General features: G+C 34.1%; 2 protein-coding genes across 14 annotated transcripts; both read right to left on the minus strand.

Moving 5' to 3' along the window:
- Positions 1-2277: 2277 nt before the first annotated feature.
- On the minus strand, positions 2278-3210 carry LOC140809521 (uncharacterized protein At4g33100). The gene is made up of 3 exons (XM_073167209.1): positions 2830-3210; positions 2664-2748; positions 2278-2552 (listed from the first exon to the last, which is right to left on the minus strand). The coding sequence occupies exons 1-3, from the start codon at positions 2922-2924 to the stop codon at positions 2451-2453; spliced, it is 282 nt and encodes a 93-aa protein (XP_073023310.1). The 5' UTR covers positions 2925-3210; the 3' UTR covers positions 2278-2450.
- Positions 3211-4913: 1703 nt separating this feature from the next.
- LOC140809593 (uncharacterized) lies at positions 4914-19686 on the minus strand. Of its 13 annotated transcripts, none has more exons than XM_073167959.1 (9): positions 19357-19685; positions 18527-18910; positions 18007-18114; positions 14981-17076; positions 14116-14390; positions 10353-10733; positions 5777-6118; positions 5536-5655; positions 4914-5419 (listed from the first exon to the last, which is right to left on the minus strand). In XM_073167959.1, exons 4-9 carry the CDS (start codon positions 15141-15143, stop codon positions 5294-5296), a joined length of 1407 nt encoding a protein of 468 aa, XP_073024060.1. In that variant the 5' UTR covers positions 15144-17076; positions 18007-18114; positions 18527-18910; positions 19357-19685; the 3' UTR covers positions 4914-5293. The 13 variants fall into 13 exon arrangements, with proteins under 13 accessions (XP_073024060.1, XP_073024194.1, XP_073024143.1 ...); XM_073168093.1 differs by having other exon boundaries at positions 14981-15247; positions 17030-17137; positions 17914-18910; XM_073168042.1 differs by having other exon boundaries at positions 14981-15247; positions 17030-17059; positions 17905-18910.
- Between the last annotated feature and the right edge of the window lie 762 nt (positions 19687-20448).

The raw sequence follows: 20448 nt of genomic DNA on the forward strand, positions 1-20448 counted from the left end.
CTTATTTTATAAATCATCCACGAAAAAGTATTATTTTTTATGCTAAGAGTATTACTTTTTATTGTGAATATGGGTAGGGTTACCCGTCTCACAGATTAAGATCCGTGAGACGGTCTCACATGAGACTCACTCAAAAATGTTTAGTAAGACACACCTACATAAAAATAGAAATTCTTAGAATAGATTATTAATGCTTTCAAGTGAAAAAAAGAATAGATGATTTATTATTTCATAATTTATAAATCAATAACTTCATATACATGTAATTACAGTTCAAGACATAAAATGCAAGCACGTCCAGAAAAGGAACAAAACAATCCAAGACAAATATCAACAAATCTCGGTTTGGATTGGTTTTTCTCAACCAAAATTTTGATCAATTACTAAAATAAACCAAACTAAATGTTTTGTTTATTAAGTTTAGATAAGAAAAATCCAAACCAAATAGATTATGTAATATCTAAAAACATGAGCAGGAATTTTAGTAAAGAGACTGATGTTCTTCGGATAAACTAGTATCGTACTTTGTTTGTACGGCCCTCCACTGATTTCTATAAATTCTATGGAGGGACAAGAATCGGTCGTCGACTTCTACAACACCTCACCTTGTGCTTATCTTAGGATTGCTTATAAAAAAGAAAACACTTTTTTTACGCTTGAGAAGGATAGGGGCCCTCTTGCAGTGCAAGAATTGAAGTCCAAAACATTTGATTTCTTGGCAATTACTTCAGCTCTCTTGTGTGAGCTTGTTTGTCTTATGTAGCCACAAAAAAGTTTCGATCTTAAGTCCAAAACAACGCAACCAACACCGTCCCAATTTTCAGTGCGAGGCCGGCCCAATAATTAAATCATATTCCGCTGAGATGTTTGGGAGGTTTTGTGTCGGGATATATAGGTAAGTCAACAAAAGTAGATTTATATAAAAAATTAGGCCCCTTCATTCTTGCGTTACTCCAGTTGCAGGACTGGTATGGGTGCCAATAATGGAAGTGTGTGGCTGCACATTTCCCTCTCAAGAAAAATAAGAGAATAGCGGAATAGGTCGCAAATTAGAAAGAAAACGACAGAGATCATAGAAAGTGAGAGACTCTTATTATTGAAACATCAGTATGATCATGTAGCTTTAAACACAAAAGTTCCCGGATTTCAAGTCAAGAACAAACCAAGTGAAATCCTCTCAAGTGAAGTAGTTTGATGTAATTATAATGTCAGATGAGGTTTCGCCAGGACCATGTAAGAAGAGAGAGACATTTCAAGAAACACAAGGAATAAGAACTTAAAAGAAATTTTATAAAGTTCCAATGCACTAAATACATAACTGGCTAAATTTGTCTCGGCAGGAACATACTTCTAGTTATTTACTGGCAATGTACATCATTTCATTATTATCATGAATCCCCGAAACAGCTATTCCCATTACAGAAGGAAATCAAAATTTAGGAAAGCATATAATCATGGCAGAAAAATCAATTATAAGGGCAAGTATTCATGTAAGCAAAAATGGTGTCAAGACTAGAAAAGTTGGTCCATATTGGATGATGACTTGTAAAAAGTCACGACTATGAAACTTGCCTACCTAGCAATTTCAAAGAATTTCACTTTGTACAATAAAGAAACTTCCATAATGTGTCACTTAAAGCGAAAACCATGTCAAAATTTTGAGTCTTCCCCAAAGAGTAATCAAAATAAATAAATAATCTTCATCTAAGAAACTGAAGCTAGGTTTAGTAGTTCAAAAGTACAAAGAGATCATGGGGATATATCGTTATATTGCCAATCAAATGACAGTTAAAGACCAATTAAACAACATCAATTCTATAAGAAATTGTTTTACGCCATAAAGCCGAAAAAGAGAACCAAATCCAAAAATTAACATTCTACATATAGAGTCTCTCAATCTTACAAGTCAATCAAGAATTTCTTAAGGAGTCGCTGTGAGATATAACTTGCCTAACCCTTTAAACACCAAAAATCAGTACGGCCTACTCTAAATGGCTTTCTTTCACACATTAGTAATCTAAGAATGTATTTTAATAGAGAAACTATAACGAGAGCATTAACTATAATCTGATGGTAGTCCTTCTCTAGGTCAGTTCTTGATTCTCAAATAGACGGCCAATAATGGGTTTTATGAATGGCACAAAAGTGTAAGCCCAGAACCCTCCATATTAGACAGGAGGAAACTCACAATTTTATTAGCCACTCTATAGTTTTTTGTGGAGTTATTGAACATTACATGTTAATACTAAAATTATTCCTTGATCATCACTAGGTATATAACCAATCAAACACCTCTAGAGATAAACACATAACAAAACTTCACAAACAACAAGTATTTCGAAATTTCAACTACTTCAGAACCAAATGAAATACGTCATCTTACAAAATAGTAAAATATGACTATTTAAAAAAGTTATATCAATCTTTAGAATTAATCATTGGCAAAAATACTAGGAAACACCAGCATGGCTATTAAATTCAGCTCGACTGTTTAAATCCACAATGCCATCCACTTCCAAGAATCGACTCAGATGCTTATCATCCAAATGTTGCTGTCAAACGCGGAAAGAAAAAAAATAAAACAATCAATACTTTCTCACCAGAATTCACAAAAGAAAAAAAAATTTAATCCAAAATCCAATTAAAAAAAAAAATTATCATACAAGTAAGCATTCTCTGTACTTCTCCCACTCCGAAACACACTCTTCTTTATCCCATAAACCTTTCAAGAACTTCTCTGAATACCACCTACACAAAGTCAAAATAGGTACCAACTGGTTAGGGTTTCAAGAAATTTTCAACCCAGAAAGAAAACAAGAAAAAGATTACTTGTTGAAACAGCTGTGATAAGCAGTCCGAAGATGAGCACAAGGTGAAGTTGCGGAAGTCGATGACCGATTCTTGTCCCTCCTTAGAAGTCCCATCTCTGAAGATCAATAAAGATTCAATTATACAGCTCAACTGTTGGATTTCACTCCCCTTAATTACTCCAAAACACCGCTGAGTTGATTTCTTGGCAATTACTTCATGTGAGTCCCCGTTACTCTAATTACGAGTCATTATCATACAATAAAGTAATTAGCTTGAATCAGCAGCAGAAAAATGGTTCAAATCTGCGGGTTGGGTGGGTCTAGGGTACGAGATTGGGGCCTTTTCTTACTCGTAATTAGAGTAACGGGTTGGGTCTAGGGTATGAGATTGGGGCTTTTCTTACTAAAAATTATTGTAGGTGTTTTAATATTCAAATATATATATTTTAACATATTTTTAAATTTATTTGATATAAATAGTTAATTTAATTTACTTTTTTTAATAATTATTCTATTACATATTTTTAGTTTGAAGTTAAATTTTTGAAGTTAAATTCGAAGTTTAAATATTCTATTTATATCAAATAAATTTAAAATGTTTATGGTCAAGTTCACCTACAGTATGTAATCAAAATTACTTTTCATGGAGGATGAGATCGAGTGTCTAACAAAAAGGGAAGGAGTGAGTCTCATGTGAGACCGTCTCACGGCTCTTAATCTGTGAGACGGGTCAATCCTACCCATATTCACAATAAAAAGTAATACTCTTAGCATAAAAAATAATATTTTTTCATGAATGACCCAAATAAGAGATCCGTCTCACAAATACGACCTGTGAGACCGTCTCACACAAGTTTTTGTCAAAGGGAAGAAAGCAGCTTGAAAATTTTGTTGGAAGAAGAAACAGTTCTGATACATATATATATAATATAATTAAAAAATGTATCTTTTAAAGAGCTAACAAATTAAATTCAACCATCGAACTATCATGCCTTGTCATAGTGACATTTATTTAAATTTATTGCCTAAATTGAGCTAAAAATAGACCCCAAATTTTAAATATAAAAATAATAATTTATAGGTAAATTTTCTCTAAATATTAACATCAATTTCTCTATTAACTTCAACTTCAAAATGGTCTTTCTCAATCAAAATTTCAGTAAATTTTGCAGAGTTGCAACTTGGCTGCCGATAGAAGCGCAGAAATGTATGTTACTACCGAAACTCAGAGGAATTGGAATTTTATTCAGAAAACATGCACATGGATGGTATAAGCTGAAGAACAAATCTGAAGAAAAGGACGTAGAATTGTGCGTTCGGCTAATTCGGTTACAAACCGGACGGAAGAATGCAAAACAAATAAACCAAATTTTTTTTTATCGAATTGAACGACCAAATTTTTCATTGAAATCGATCCGAACAAAATTCAATTTTTCCAATCAATCGCTGAATTAACCCAGAAAATTAGTTGAAACCAAATAAAAGTTATAACATGAATGCGCCATAAAATATATAAACAGATAACCTAATAAATAAATTAGTTTAAATAAGATGTGCTGAATCATAAATCATCATATTACAGAAAATTTAGGGTGGCAAGATATTCGATATCAGAACTCGAGTCGCAGATGCATCTACGACTGTAGGGTAGTCGACTCGAAGAAAATAAGAGGGAGACCAGAACTCCATGACGTGTAATCATCAAACATGTCTCGATTGATTCAGAAATTTATACTCAATATAGCGCGAGATGATTGCCAAGAGTCCTTAAAACAGATCAAACTGTAGAAAGACAACCTATCTGATTCCAGGGGTTTTCGACAGGTGTAAAAGGCTGTTCTATTTTCGCGGAAAGAAGATCAAAACCCTTCTTTCTGTATCGGTAGATTCACAAAATTGGAAACGGTAAAGAAGAAAAGAGAAAATGTGCCTAGTCATATGCCTGGAAAAGAGTAGAAACGTTGTTAAACTGCGAGCCTAATGCTAAGGTTCAGGAGACAGAGAAAGCGGGAACTAGAAAATATAGGGGTTACGCGTTGAGGTATTGGCTGAATGATCAGTATTTCTCTCCTAAGCAAACCAAATCCAAAATGGTGGAATAAGTTCTTACCAAGCAGTACATGAAAATAAACATTGTCCCAAATACAGCGGTAATGCCAGACAAATAAAACTTCAGTTTACAAAATAAATCCCAAGTCAGTCATAATTCATGAAAATTTGCTGGAGATAGTCACCCTCCAGCTGCTCAAACAGGTTGACTCCACCAACAGAGATGGAGCGAATCCACATAAAATAACAATATTTTTAAATTTTTTACTGCTCACGGTTGCAAAACGAGAAATGCGAAGGCAAAGTCCAAATGCAAAAATCATTCCAGTTTTTGAAGCCAAGATGTGCTTGCAGAAAATGTCTCTGCTCAGCAGAAGTTCCAATAACTTTTCAAGTAGATGTGATCGAAGCTCATCACATAATAACCAGATTCATTACTGATTGTCATCATATTCACCTGTTTCCATGTCCTGATAGTAAAGGCCTCCATCGTTCAGTTGTCCATAAGAGGTGTCCAATCCACACGTAGCATTAGATCCATGGTAATAATTATCATTTTCCTACGTTTCAAGGTTAAAGTATAAGGACTAAAGCAAAAACACAATGGAATGTGAAAAATAGAGGAATACTGAGTGGAGTTCTTCTACAATTCGAAAAACCAAGTTACTGGTCTCACCATCTGAACCACATTAAGAAAACCGTCTGCCATGTTTGATTCCTCAGGGGACACATGTGGTTGACTTAAGAAGTCTGAGGCATATGGGGCATTAGATTCATGGTAATAATTACCATTTTCCTGTATTTCAAGGTTAATTTATTAATGTTAAAGTAAAAACATAAAATGAATTATAAAATGCAGGAATGCATATCCATGGGAATTCCGTTTAAAATTTGAAAAATCAAATTAATGGTCTCACCAGCTGAGCCATATTTAAAAAGCCTTCGATCTCAGATTCTTCGGGAAGCAATGGTAGTTGACCCATGCAAGAAGCATAATGGGCTGCATCAGATAAATTGCCTCCTTCCATTTTCTCATTAAAGTAGGATCCCACTCTGTCACACATTTGAAATTGTTCGGTTCCACCAACTGCAGCAGAGAAATTCAAAGGAGCTACAAGACCATCTTTTTGCATCACCGAGAAATCAATTCCAGATTCATTCATATGTGTCTGATATGCTTGGACATTGGTTCTAGTGTTTGTATCATTCCCATCAAAACCAGGTACGACAATATTCTTTCCCTTGCCAATGAGATCAGCCTGCTAAGCACAATATACTTCAGCACATCTTCAAAAATCAATACAATAAAATTGGATGGAATTCACTTTCATTTAAAAGTATGGAGATCTTATCTTAATATTTCAAGCTTTGGCAACTGCAGACTGAAAATTAGTTTGCCATAAGGAACATCAAACGGTCAAATATTAGAAACAAAAAAGAACACAAGTATATGCCAATGAAATAGCATTTCTATACATTAACAAGGGAATAAGCATAAACAAACACATTTAACGAATAATACTAATAATAATACAAATAAAGAAGAAACTCTCTTTCCCTTAACTTTTGATTATTAGTGGTTACAAACTCAGAGATTTAATTTACTGACAAATCTCAATAGAAGAGTGTCGCTGATAAAAACCACCAGAATCTTCGAGATGTTGGTAGGACCTTCATGACTCATATGCAATTTTGGAAATACCTCAAAGCTGATGCAGTTGGGTGTGTACAAATTCTGATAAATTGAATGTCATCATCTGTACCAAGTCACAGGATATTCCTTTTCCGTATTCACATCCTCGTCGCCCAATTTTGAATAATTCCAGTCTTATGATATATCTGATTTGTTCAAGCTCTGACCCATCAAGTATTTGTTCTATATTCTTGTACGCTAAAGTGATGTAGATGTAGAGAATTTTTGTGATGTTAATGTTCTAATTTGGTTTATATATCACCTTTCCAGTATTCTCCCTATTTCGTTCAAATGAAGAGCGACTTTCTCCATTTTGTACCTCAGCCTACCAATCCACCTGCATAATGATGTATTTATTTCTATTATAGGCAGTCGAAGTCTCCCACAAAGCATTTGTCCCTAGTAGATACCTCAATGCTATAGTAAGGGTAACAGCAATAAAAAGCTCACACTTGATCCAATTTTGATCTCATACTCGACTTTCTCCAAATATCACCTAGTTCACCCTTCTTTTTATTTCATTCCTAGATTCAATCAACAAGTGCCCATCATGAGTAGAAGACTCTGAAGAAAGAAAAGACTATCCTAGGTGACTGGATGTTCAATACCAAATACAAGCCGGAGTACATTTCTGCTGCAAAATGGTTCACATAAACACATTATGTACCATTTATTTTGAAATGTTCACCCAAATGGCCCATATGAACTCTACTCGAATCATGTACTTTTCGCTGTGATTCAAAGGCGGCTTAACCTTCAATAAATGTGTAAGGTCCAAAACGCGATAACGTAATCCAACTACATGTAAATCAAGGAAAAATGAAAAATAGCTAATTAAATGATTTTAATTGCATGAACTATTTATGTTAGACATGTTTATGTGTTTAGGATGTAGTTTTCTACTTAAAGACATTAAAACCGTGTTTTAAAGGTTATTCGAAACGCGATCGAGTAACAAGGATCGGAAACCACATAAGAGAAAATATTTTTATTAAATAATTAATTTTAATTAATTAATATATGGTATATGGCATATGGTATTTTAAAAATGGCAACTTTTGAGGTATTTTTATACGCAAAGTCATAATTTAAACAGGCGATCGATTTTCAATAAAAATAGGGACTTTTTGATAACTCGGCTATTATTTGCACAAATTTTCCTAAACAAAATATTTTATATATTAACTAATAGGCTTAATGAGCCTATTATACTATGTTAATGGGTCTAAGCTTATACCATGTGTGTTAATTAAAATAAAAGGCTTTAAACACTACCCCAAAACCCCATAACCACATGCCCAACCCCTCTTGCGCAGCTAAAAAATACGAATTAGATAGAATATAGAATAAGGATATACAAAAACCTACTAGGACTCTTCCTTCAGCATTCAAGCACACACAACACACATAATTTGTGAGAGGAAGTCACGGTTTGAAGAAAAAATCAGCAAGCCACGGTTTTAATTGGGAAATTAGTCGAGGGACTTAAGTACACGTCTAAGAAATATTTATGAGGTATTTTAAGGTGTTATGTTAAGCTTTGAATGATTTGGGTCGTGTTTCAAGGTCTAAGGATAAATATGAAAGTTAGGATTTCAGGGGCAAAACGATCATTTTACACCCGAAAAATGTTCTCGAGCTCGAGGTTTTAATTTCTTCGCGACATCCTGGCAGTGCCCTGAATGCTATAATAAATGTTAAAATGTTTATGGAATTTTATGATGAAACGTTAATGCTAAAAGACATATTGCATGCTTGGTTTAAAAGAAAAATGATTTATATATGTATGAATTTTTATAAGTGATGTAAATATGAAAAGTTGAAGTAGGTGAATTGATTGTGATTAATATGATGATACGATGATATGTAAGGCCAATGCTCAGCTGACAGGTGAGAATATCGTTGATGTCCCCGCTGCCCAGTACCGACTACCGTGGTAATACGTAGATGGATCAATCGACTTTCAGCTAATATGAAAGTCACAATTGAGGATCGAAATTTAATAAAAATGGAAAACATATACGTATATGATGAAAGAAAATATGATATGATATGCTGAAAAGAAAATGTTAAAGTTTATGTTCATGAAAAGCTATTTCTGTTGCTTGTGAATGTATATGGATTATTTGTTATCATGATTAAGGTTTGTTGAGTCAATAGACTCACTAGGTGTGATCGATGCAGGTGAGCATGATATTGATATTAATTAAGGTCTTGATGGTTGATCTTGATGAACTGAAGGTGCACATAACCCGATGACCGTCGCTAGTTTTCCGCAAATAAAATAAGTTTATGATTTATGATTACTTAAAAATTTTAAGATTATGATGCTTTTAAAAGGTTTTTGAGAGGATGCTAGAGTTAAGTTTTATTTTGAAATAATGTTAGTTTAGGTTGGTGGACGTTTTACGACTTTATGCTTTGAATTACTTTTTTTTTTTCGTTTTTCAAATAATAGTCGGTTTATTATTTTTAAATGATGCAAATTATTCACATTTTAAATGACTTAGTGTTTCGGCTGAATGAATTGGGAAAAAAAAATTCTAATACTTTTTAAGAAAAACGAGTAGCGGACGTTTCAAAATGTATAATGTCTTCTCGTACAGAAATTTGTCTTAATAGACATTTAGGATAAACCTTGGATGTGTAGACTTCAGAAATCTTGTAATATTTCAACTTGATATATTTTCCGCATGCTTGGTTTGAAAAATTCAACATATTGATGGCATATATCAGATTTCACCTGTGCTATTCGAATTGATCAATCTTTTTTCGACGGTGCTGGTTCATTACATGTGGTGATACAAACAACTTAAGCAGATAGTATTCAATAGCATGTAGTGACATCAAAGTTAAAAACTATCTAAAACAACATTTTATGACAAAAAAATAAGACTAGATTCTTTCTTGACGGTGATAATTAAAACTTGTTAACTGTATTCAGAATGTTCTGTTCTGATTGTACCTTTTACTGGAACCGTCGATTTTAAATTGTGGTCATGATTACAAGAATCTATTTTCAGGGTATTACTGTTGGCTTGGTAAACTAATCTAGTTTCTTAGTACATGCCTTAACTGGCTAAAGAAACAAATACTAATTATTTTGGCTCATAACAAAATTTAGCATAGATGAACAAATATCTTAACCACTATTGCTTCAAAATTGAAACTTAGCTCGTTTTGGTTTACACTTGGGGAAAAACCAAAAATTAAATATATTTTAATAAAAAAAAACGTATGATGCTTGTCACAGCACTACTCAAATATTAACGCACTAAAGCAGACCAGATAAAAACATGAACACAAGGACACCAAGCAATAGCTGGCAGTCCTAATCAAATTATTTAAGAATGCTTTTTTCTGGTATTTGAAAAAGGGAAGCACGTGAGGGAAAACTGACGATTGACTGCATGATTACTATAGAAATTAAAAGTCTTATACCGGCTCAAAGCATTTACGTGGCTAGTATGACCCAAAAATAGTGATACAAAAATAAACAACAAATTTGAAAGTACAAAACGAGTAAAGATGCCATAGTCATGTGGTTGATAGCATTCACATGACTATATCATGTGCAAAGACATTGCAACTATTTCATAGATCATATTTTAATCTTTCTAAATGATACAGGAGGTCACGTCCACCACTTCCTGCATGGCCGAGATGGGACAGGATGAGGAAATAAAGGGAAAAAGAATCATAATATACCAAAACACGACAAAACAATCAAATCCATATTCAACTAAAAGGATCTGATGGGATCAAAAGAACATATTAAACTCAATAGAAAATATACATACCTCGAGATTTCCATTGTCATTCAAAGGCAACAACAAGGTGTTGTTCACATTGCAACCCAAAAACCAGGCTAACAAACGCTCCATTTCAGCATCTGGTTCATCCACAAGCACCTGGCTGGTAGAAGGACCCATTGGGAATAGCGGACAATATGCAGAAATACTCCCAGGATCATTTATGCCTGGTCCAACTGAAGGGCATTGCTTTTCAGGCAAAACTAAAGCAAAAGTTGGACCATTACATTGAGAAGATATGATATGATTTTGAGCAATATCGATATCATCACTAGCCCAATCTGCCTCATCAAACAGGGCTCCAACAAATGAACCATTTCTTGGACCCAAACCGTTCTTCTTAAAGACTTTACAAAGAACATAATTGTCCTGCAAAATTGGCAGACCATAAATAGGAAATTTATAACTTCATATCAAACATATATTAAACGGGATGAATGCCTAGAACTATCTAAGCAATTGCACATACTTCTAGCTGGCCAAAGAGGACCAGAAAATGCTGATTAATACCTTTGATTAGCCCAATAAATTGACATAATTGAAGCGTTCATAGTTTCATGTAGTTTATGATAATCACAACTTCGTGCTATAACAGCAAACATGCTTGCAACATCAAAGAATAGAAAAAGCAACTGCAGTCGAGAAACAGCATGAATGCAAGTCATCGAGTTTCAAATAAAGCAAGGCCTTATCGTGCATCAAAACAATCATTTGATTCCCAGTGATGCTTAGGATCCCGCAAAAATTAATACTTTAATCAGAAAAATGATCTATTACTTGTATTGATACTCGACTTTGTTGGATTTATCTGATGATTTGAAAAATATGCAGTTGAAAAATTATTCAAAGCCCACGATATGGTCGAAAAAGAGTTTCAAATCAAAATAAGGATTCTTCGAACTAATGACAGAACTTGATGCTTTAACAAATATTTGGGGAAATTTTTTTAAAGAAAAAGACAGTGAACATCAATCCACTTATCATTTTACTCTTCAACAAAATGGACTTGCGGGAAGAAAAATCTGGCATCTGCCTGAGAAATAATGTTTTCTACGCATGTTCCAAAGTACTCATGCCAGATGCTGTTCTAACAGAGAGTTATCTAATGAACAGGATGCTGAACATGTATTTTAAAATATATAACACCTTGAAAGAGTTAAAAAATGTTTTTTTTTTGTGAAAAGAGAATCATTTCTTTTTTTTTTGAGAGAAAAAATAGAATCATTTCTAAATTGCCATTAAAGGTACTTGGCTGTTCTGTTTTAGTCCATAACAAGTCACTTGCGCTCTACTCTTGATCATAAGCTGAAAAATGCATATTATCGGCCATGCTCCTAATTAAACATCATTAGTACTGACATCATCTTTGGGAAAATTAACATCTCTTTAAACAACATGATTTTTAGGGGCAGATAGAAATAGTGAAGATCAATTTTGGCAAACATCAATACTTATATGCCCAAGGTTATTTTTCCTAAATTCAACCTAAATTCTAGAGCAAACCAAGAAACACGAGTTTTAGATAACGCAAATGAAGAAAACCCAGGCTAACCAATGCCAAGTGTAGATGATTTACGGACAGGAGGAGATAGCAATAAAACCAAATAATCCTAATCCTCCACTTGATTACCATGCCTTTAGTAGGAAACAATTTTGTCAAAAGAGTAAGGTTCATAAAACTATCCTCATACAAGTTCAATCATCACTTCTGGAATTGGGTCATTTGGACACTCAAAACTTCTCAATTTTCCTGTTTTTTCCCCTGCTCTAAATATATTACTTCCTGTTGACACTTGACGTTGATATACCTATAGCCCATTAGGAAAACTGTTCGACCGTGTATGTTAAACATCCTATTGCCAAATGCTTGTAATACCAAAGGCTTTCCAATAATCACAGGGCTCTCATCTCAAAAATATTAATCACCTGTTTATGCCAAGAAACATTCAGAAGCTCTATATCACCCGGATTAGAAGTGAAAGTTCTAGAGAGATAAATCCATTTCGGAGAAACGACATTTGGGAGGTTGTTGACCAGCTGGCAAAAAAATTATAGGTTGTACATGAGTATCTACAGTTAAATGCAAGGCTGAAAATAGTGTCGAGTTAAATACAAGGCTGAAAATAGTGTCGAGAGGTACAAAGTGAGACGCATTGCAAATGGATTTACAGACACAAGGAATCTATTATCACGAAACTTTTGCATCGGTTGCTAAATAGACTCAATCTAAGCTTTTATCTCTCTAGCTTTACACTTTGATTTGCCTTTACATCAATTAGATGTGAAGAATGACTTCGTAAATGGAGACTCCGAAGAAGTGTTAATGGAGTCACCACCAGGTTTTGAGGAGAAATTTGGCACATGCATGAAGAAATAGAGAGTGAGCGAAAAACTCAAGTCGCATTATTGTCAACTGAATAAAGAATACAAAGATTTATGTTTATATAGCTAGGATAAACACAAAAAGAATAAATGACTAATCCACCCTTGAGAGCTCACAATAATATATTCTAACAATGCAAAGTATGTTGCTTAAACAAATCTTTTATGGGCTTCAGCAGTCTCCCAGAGCTTAATTTGGGCGATTTAGGAAGGTTTTTAGAAGCGAGAGTGTATTGTCAATCCCAAGAGGATCGCACCAAGTTTTCAGACTCTCTAATGGAGAAACGATTATCATCGTGATTGTTTGTGGTGATGAAGTCATCTTCAGTAGTGATGATCATGCTGAACTTACAAGATCGAAAGAAGTGCTTGTTAATGAATTCTGATCAAAGATCTAGGAGCATTGAAATACTTTTGTGGTATAGAACTTACATAATCCAGAGAGGATATATTTGTTTCTCAAAGGAAACATATACTAAACCTTCTGAAGGAAAGGGTATAACTGAGGCACCAGTGGATTCTAACGTGAAGCTTCATCCAGTCAAGCCTAAAGAGATACTTGCCCTGATATAGCTTTTGCAATGGCCAAATTTAAGCACTCCCAAAGCCCAACACACTTAAATTTTAAGGTATTTGAAAAGAACTCTGGGAAAAAGGTTTACTATTCAAAAAACATGGGCAACTTCAAGTCGAAGTTCGCATCAATGCAGATTGGGCTGGAAATGTCACTGATAGATCGACTTCTAGGTATTGTACATCTGTTAGGGGTAATTTGGTTACGTGGGAAGCCAGAAGCAACTGGATGTGGCTAGCGGAGTGGGACTGAGTTTTGAGATCCTGCTCTAGGTGTTTGTGAGGTAATGCAGATCAAGAGATTATTGGAAAAAATAGGAGTCTCTCATTCTATGACAATGAAAGTATTATCCGACAACTAAGCAACCATCTCCATCTCCATCTCCATCTCACACAATTCAGTTCTTCACGACAGAATGAAGCTTGGAGATTGATAAGCACTTTATCAAGGAAAAACTGCATAATGGTATGCCTTACATTCCAAGTATTGATAAATAGCAAATATACCTACTAAAGGACTATCATCAAGAGAACTCAAGTACTTAATCCAGAATATTCAAGCTGTACAAATCTGTATTTTTAGTAAAATTAATCAACTGTGATTAGCTTAAATTTAGCTTTCTTTTTATAGTCACTTTGTACATCTTTGAACACAAGGCATGTGAATTAATTTTATATTGCAATGAGAAATAAACAATCTTGATTCCTGCTTTCAACATTATTTTTACAATGACGTTCAACTTAATTAAATTGCAAACCTTAAATATCTTAATCAGTAATTAGTTTGCCAGAATACCTGAGCGCCCGTGGCAGCCAATTCTTCATCAATGATCCTGTACTCATGAATAATCCAGTCAGTTCTTTTCCCAAACGGTGCATGACCTAGGTGGAATACCAAGGTTTTCACAGTTCCAACAATTTTATCATTGTAAAAGACATTTCTGTCTTTTCCGGTGATTTTCCAGTATCCATTGTCTGTAGAACGATTCACTCGGAATCCACTCGCATACTTCTTCTCTATAGGGCAAAAGAAAAACCATTCCAGATCCTTACCTTTTAAACAAGCTTTATCTGCAGAACAAATAAACCATTATGGCTCTAAAAATTGTTGGCACGACCACAATGAGAATTGAGACTAAATAAACATTAAAATTCTAAAATAAGTATTAAAAGTTGAAATGAAGGCAGCCAAACCTCAAGCCTCCACTACTATATACAGTTTAAGGCCTAGGAAAAATAGGAATTAAATTGAAATTTTTAGGTTCTTGTTTTTAAATTTCTAGACTATTTAAGTTTATCCTTTGTAATTTAGAAATTCAATTGGCGGTTGAATGGCACCGGTTGGTGTGTTTCAGTTAAACTAGAGCTTGGACTACACCATATCCACCCTAGATTTTTATATTAATATCAATGAATAAAATAAATGACATAGTGCCAGCTCCATTAAAAATAATAAACAAAAGTATCAAAATTAACATGCATTTCCTTAGCATGTTCTAGAAACAAGAAAACTGACAATCATTGAGCCTATAAATTCATCCCCAGAAAATTAAGAGAATCTATTTTAAGTAAAACACATTTGGTAGAGTATAACTTTTACTAGGATAAAAATGGACAAATGTCATAGAGTAAAGGGGAAAAAACAAAGGTGATACATTTACCTGGAAGATCCCACGGAGCGAAATTATGAATGTTGATCTCTGAAATAGCTTCAAAATGAAGCTTCTTTCCCATAACCTTCCTCTTGAGATAGTACATTACCAGCTCAACATCAGTGGGGTGAAATCGAAAACCCGGGGGTAGGGTGAGGGACATCCTTGCCATTGAAAGACAGAAAAGAACACGCGGAATCCAACTTATCTAGACTTTCACAAAATAATTTATCCTGCACTCAACTTTTATCTAACATGTTCCACAGGAAAACACCCCTATGACAATCAAAAACAAAGAAGAAAATAAAAGATTAAAATGTAAATACACTGCAATTCCCTGGACGACAAACCTTCCACTAAACTACAAGAATTATAGTCAGGTCCAATGACAAAATAAGACATTGGTGGAGCACCAAAGTACTCTAGATTAACCATTGATGCTTCTTGTTGGGATCAAAAGGTATCTGGTGCGCAAAACAAGCCCTACCATTTACACTACACAAGTTTATAACGCAAAAGCACCAATAAAACCCTCATCTTCAATTAAATAATCATATGACTTATGCATGCTAAAATTGGTTCATGACCAAAAGGAATGAGTTTTATTTAAATGTTGGCACAAGATATAACGATATAGAGCAATCAAGATGCAACTTATGTGTACAAAAACTTGGCAAACTAAAAACAACAAACATTTAAAGAAGATACATGATAGCATTTTGAGGAACACCTACCACAAATTAAATAACACAAGCATAACAAATTCAATAATAAACAGATCACAAAATAAATGTTGCTTTGAAATGCTACATTTGGAACTCGACAAAAGGAAAAAAATCCAAATCTAATCGAAACCATTGAAAGGCTATTGAAAGGTGACCGATTCAACAAGAAATCACGAGAAAACGAAACAAATTATTTTATAACACAAAAAAACAAACCTTGAAGAAAACTCTGCAGTCTACACAGAAACAAAGAGAGAAGATGGATAAAAAAAGGACTAATGTATAAAAATCTTACAAGCGAGCAAAGGAAAAGAGAGTATAACTCTAGGTAGCGTGGGGTTTTATATAGAAGAGCATAGGAAAAGGGTTTAGAGAAAGCGAGTACCACAAGAAAAATTGTGATGACTTCTGGGAGAAGATTCGCTTCTCATTGGTTGATTTATGTAATCATTATACTTTTTATGCGGATGGAATCAAAATTATTAGTATTTGCGGATTTGGGTTCACTAGATTACATCAAATTAATGACCTGGATTATCTTTTAGCGGGTTAGCTATACGCGTCGCAATTGATTAACCAACTGGTTAGTGGTTAGCAACATAGCATATAAAAAGTACTTCTTTGGGAATAAAATTTCAAATTAATAATAACACCTACGTATAATTCTATAGCATAGCGTGTGCAAGATTTTGAAAAAAATGTCGTGCTACAAAATCTGCCTGGACATGGTCATTGTTTAGTACTCTTCGCCATAGCAGCTACTTAACTCTTGTGAAAGATACAAACGTTCCATACATTTTGGAAGAGATGGAGTAGTAAATTCAGTACTACCCTTTTGAAATTTCCATTACAAGGAACCAAATCCCGATGACAAAAATTTCCTTTACCTCAAATTACATTCTCACGTCATTAAATGCAAAACTAGTGACGTAAAGGAACCGCTAAAGTGGGGATAAAAATACAATAAAAGAGTATAAAGTAATATAGGTGCCTTAAAATAGAATTCTTAGTGTGCAAACCTACCACTTAAGAGGCCGCTCGGCCACCGTGATTTGCCTCCGCTGCACACAGCCTGCGGCGACAGTGGAAAGTCCTTAAGGTGAGGGATTTCACCTTTTGGCCCAAGATTCCATAGTGCGCAGTCTTAGTGTAGTAAATTTAAATTTTGGCTGCCAATTCCAGCCATATTAGTTTGAAAACGCTGGCCAAATTCAGTAAAAACTACAGAGCCTAGGAAACATTGTTAAACATGAGATATCAAATTATGATCGTTCATACAAACATTATAAGATCATTGTAGTAAATGAACAAAATAAAACTGAAACAATATTACCTTACAAATCAATAGAAGACTTGAGATCCACTCATCCACCCTTGAATCTGTTGTAAAACACACCAATACACTCTGAATTTGAGAACGAGTTACCAAAAATATTTACACCTAAAGAGCAAATTTTTAACATAACAATCAAATACAAAATTTTGACAATGTGAATCATTAAAAAATATGGAGATGGTATTTAAAAAGTAAAATTTATGTATATTAATCATAACATTATTATCAGTTGCTCTCGGTGTATCAAATGTGTCACAGTCAACCACATGAAATTTGGAGATTTCAGTGTCATACTCTGAAAATTCCACTCAAACCTTAGGTCAAGATTACGGAAGTGATTAAAATTCATCAAGCATAGCAACTAACGTTTGTCAGCATGACGAAACCAATTCAACATATTCAATCCATAAAGTTCACGCTAATTTAGTAGCCTCCAAAATTCTCAAACAATCTATTTCCAAGTTAGGTAAAAAATTATGAGAAACAACATCATGGGATGAAATAATATTCTAGCAAACTCGAAGATCATAAAGATCCAATCACAAAATTTAAAGTTCATCAACTCCTAAGACAAAATAACTTAGAAGATTCTATATGATGATTACATTTCCCAAAGCCTAACAAAAATTAAACACTCACAACCGTATAGATGCCTTCTCAAACACATTATACACTAAGTTAAAGTCAAAACAATATTCAATGCAATACATAAAATAAGACACAGAATATTCGATCAACAATAGGCTACCACCCCTAGAACACATCTAATGAGAAACTTTTGATAAATAATCCTCTATTTATATCAAATGATGTTGAGATCTGGAACTTAACATAAACAAGGACAACTTTCATTCTTGATTCTATAACAGAACAGAGCATACCTGGTATATCTCCCGTTAAGTAATGGACATCGCAAACGATAATGTGTGCTCAACTCAACACTTAAAAATCATTAGACCATGAAGGAACCAAACCTCTTGGCGATACAAAGAGGGGCAACTGGCCATGTGAACCGGGAGCAGCAGACTGGTCCCATTCCAGCAATACACACAGTTCGCACAAGTCAACAAATGGAATGTAGTCTGAAAATAAACAAAGTTGATTGAATAATAAAATGATCTTCAAAATGCAACCATATTTCAAATACTAATCCAAACAAGATCTAAAAACAAAAACATTCAAAACGACTCTCAAAATGAAGCTGCTCCAGACTGAATTAATGCCAGAAATGAGTACAGAATAAGTACCACATGCATAATTTAAGAGTCTAGCCAAATCTAATCCCCTTCTAACCCTTGTTAGATTCAGAAGATCCCTTTTAAGATGTTCTCTCATAATTTTCCATTAAATAAAATGCAAAATTCTTCCAAAGGCGTGCTCATAATTAAAAGTAATTTACTACCACTAATTAACACCCATTACATTAGAAACAGCATAAAGATTAAAATAGAAGAAAAGGAATTTGTAAAGTTTTTTTCATCAGATACGCCCCACATATGAGTTTTGCTGATGTGATCACAAAGTGTCGTTGGGAACTGTTGAGTTTGAGAATATCTTTGATCAAGCTCAGTTATCAAGAATGTCATTGAGAATTGTTGACTTCAATAATATCTTCAAACAAGACCAGATATCGAGAATGTCATTGAGAATTGTTGACTTCAATAATATCTTTTAAGCAGAATCATCGCTCTGTAATAAAAAATCCTCAAGCATGTCAATCTGCATATTGCATCTCCATGCCTGCCATGAACAAGAGATTACAAATTTCAACTGTGCTTGCTAGTCTACGTCCCATTTAAGTACTTCTAAGGGTAGTCATCGTGAAGTGTCCCCAATGCATCCCGGTAGCTGCTCATTGGGGAGAGGACAAAGGATAAACTGCAACAGATACCATAATTTTAGAGAAGGGAAGCACAAAAAAATAAAATAGTAAAATAAGAGCAAAGAGAAAAGGATCAAACATCTTAAACTAAGATGGAACTGTTCCTCCCATTTTGTATCTTTCCCAGGAAAGGAAACCAGAATCCTGAGCAAAGCAAATATTTCAAATCTGAAATATCTTCACGCTAACATAAACTAATGGCCTATTCATCTATACTTTTCAGTTCGCTCATGCTACGAAGAAAGGGGAAGGATCTTTCCCAGTCATCAATCATCAAGCAAATATAACGTAGTATACGTATATTCACATTAACACGCGCACAACAATAATTTGCGAACATTTCTAGAACAAATTCTAAGAAATAATTGAAAGCATTTCCATCATGAAGTTTTAAGTGTTGATGTATCAAGAGTGGCATAAAAGGCTAGAGCATGACACTTACTCTGAATCCCCTGGTTATCTTCCACAAACTCCAACTCAGCCACAATAAACCAGCGGGTTTCGCGCAAACATGGCTAACAAACTTTTCGAGTTAGGGGCCAGGCTGTTATGCTGTGTATTCGGAACATGAAAATTTTGACCGTAGTAAGCGGAAGATACATACAATTGCGCTAATAGTTCGCAGCCTCGCTTCATGGTGCTTGTAGAAGACGACAGAGTAAGAGAATTGGGTTAACCAACCGTTGGACAAATGCTCTCATTAATCGAAAACGCCCGATTTATCAGGTTAGGGCTAGAAACGGTGCGGATTGGGAAATCGGGGGCCCCTGAACGACGCCGTATGTTATAAACCTAATTAAATTATGATAAATATTGTTCCATATCAAAATATTATTCTCACACACACTTTTTGATTTGAATGAACAAACGCGGAAATAAAGGTGAGAAAAAAATTGTCATAAATCGATTATTTTATATTTAGTAATATTGTAAAATTTAAACATGTAGAAAATAGAAGGATGGAGAGAAAACATTCTCAATCATTTATGAATTTGTCATCCTCAATATTTGCTTCCATATATCGAAAATGACAAAAACTTGTGGGAGACAGTCTCACGGGTCGTATTTTGTGAGACGGATCTTTTATTGGGTCATCCATAAAAAAATATTACTTTTTATGCTAAGAGTATTACTTTTTATTGTGAATATCGGTAGAGTTGACTCGTCTCACAGATAAAGATTCGTGAGACCGTCTCACAGGAGACTCACTCCTCAACAATATAATGTTTCATCACAATAAGGAATTTAAAATTGTAATAGTGCTTTTAAAATTTTAAAATTAATATATTGCATCAATAGTCAATGAAATTGCTTTTCTGTTCCTCTATATTTTATTTTTTTATTTTGTGTTATCAAATTTCAATTTAGTTTGATATCTTTGATATTTTTTGAAAATTTTAGTTTTTTTTTGCCGACGTGACATTAATGTGGCATTAATGCAGCGTTGATGTGACGTTGACGTATATAGTACCACATCACCATTCTCAAATCTCCATAAAATTTGATTATAATTGTCAAAAATATGAAATTACAG

The sequence above is a fragment of the Primulina eburnea genome, chromosome 1 (genome assembly GCF_022965805.1).
Source record: "Primulina eburnea isolate SZY01 chromosome 1, ASM2296580v1, whole genome shotgun sequence".
Classification (NCBI taxonomy): Eukaryota; Viridiplantae; Streptophyta; class Magnoliopsida; order Lamiales; family Gesneriaceae; genus Primulina; species Primulina eburnea.

Excerpts from the sequence above, each read along its gene's own strand:
- LOC140809593 (XM_073167744.1), bottom strand. The coding sequence starts at position 15,143 with ATGGCAAGGATGTCCCTCACCCTACCCCCGGGTTTTCGATTTCACCCC. Across the intron at positions 14,385-14,974 it reads GTGGGATCTTCCAGGTAAAT|CTTGTTTAAAAGGTAAGGAT; the intron begins GTATCACCTTTG and ends CTGCAGATAAAG. Across the intron at positions 5,656-5,776 it reads TTTTAAATATGGCTCAGCTG|GAAAATGGTAATTATTACCA; the intron begins GTGAGACCATTA and ends CTTGAAATACAG.
- LOC140809521 (XM_073167209.1), bottom strand. The coding sequence starts at position 2,924 with ATGGGACTTCTAAGGAGGGACAAGAATCGGTCATCGACTTCCGCAACT. Across the intron at positions 2,749-2,829 it reads TATCACAGCTGTTTCAACAA|GTGGTATTCAGAGAAGTTCT; the intron begins GTAATCTTTTTC and ends GACTTTGTGTAG. Across the intron at positions 2,553-2,663 it reads AGTACAGAGAATGCTTACTT|CAACATTTGGATGATAAGCA; the intron begins GTATGATAATTT and ends CGCGTTTGACAG.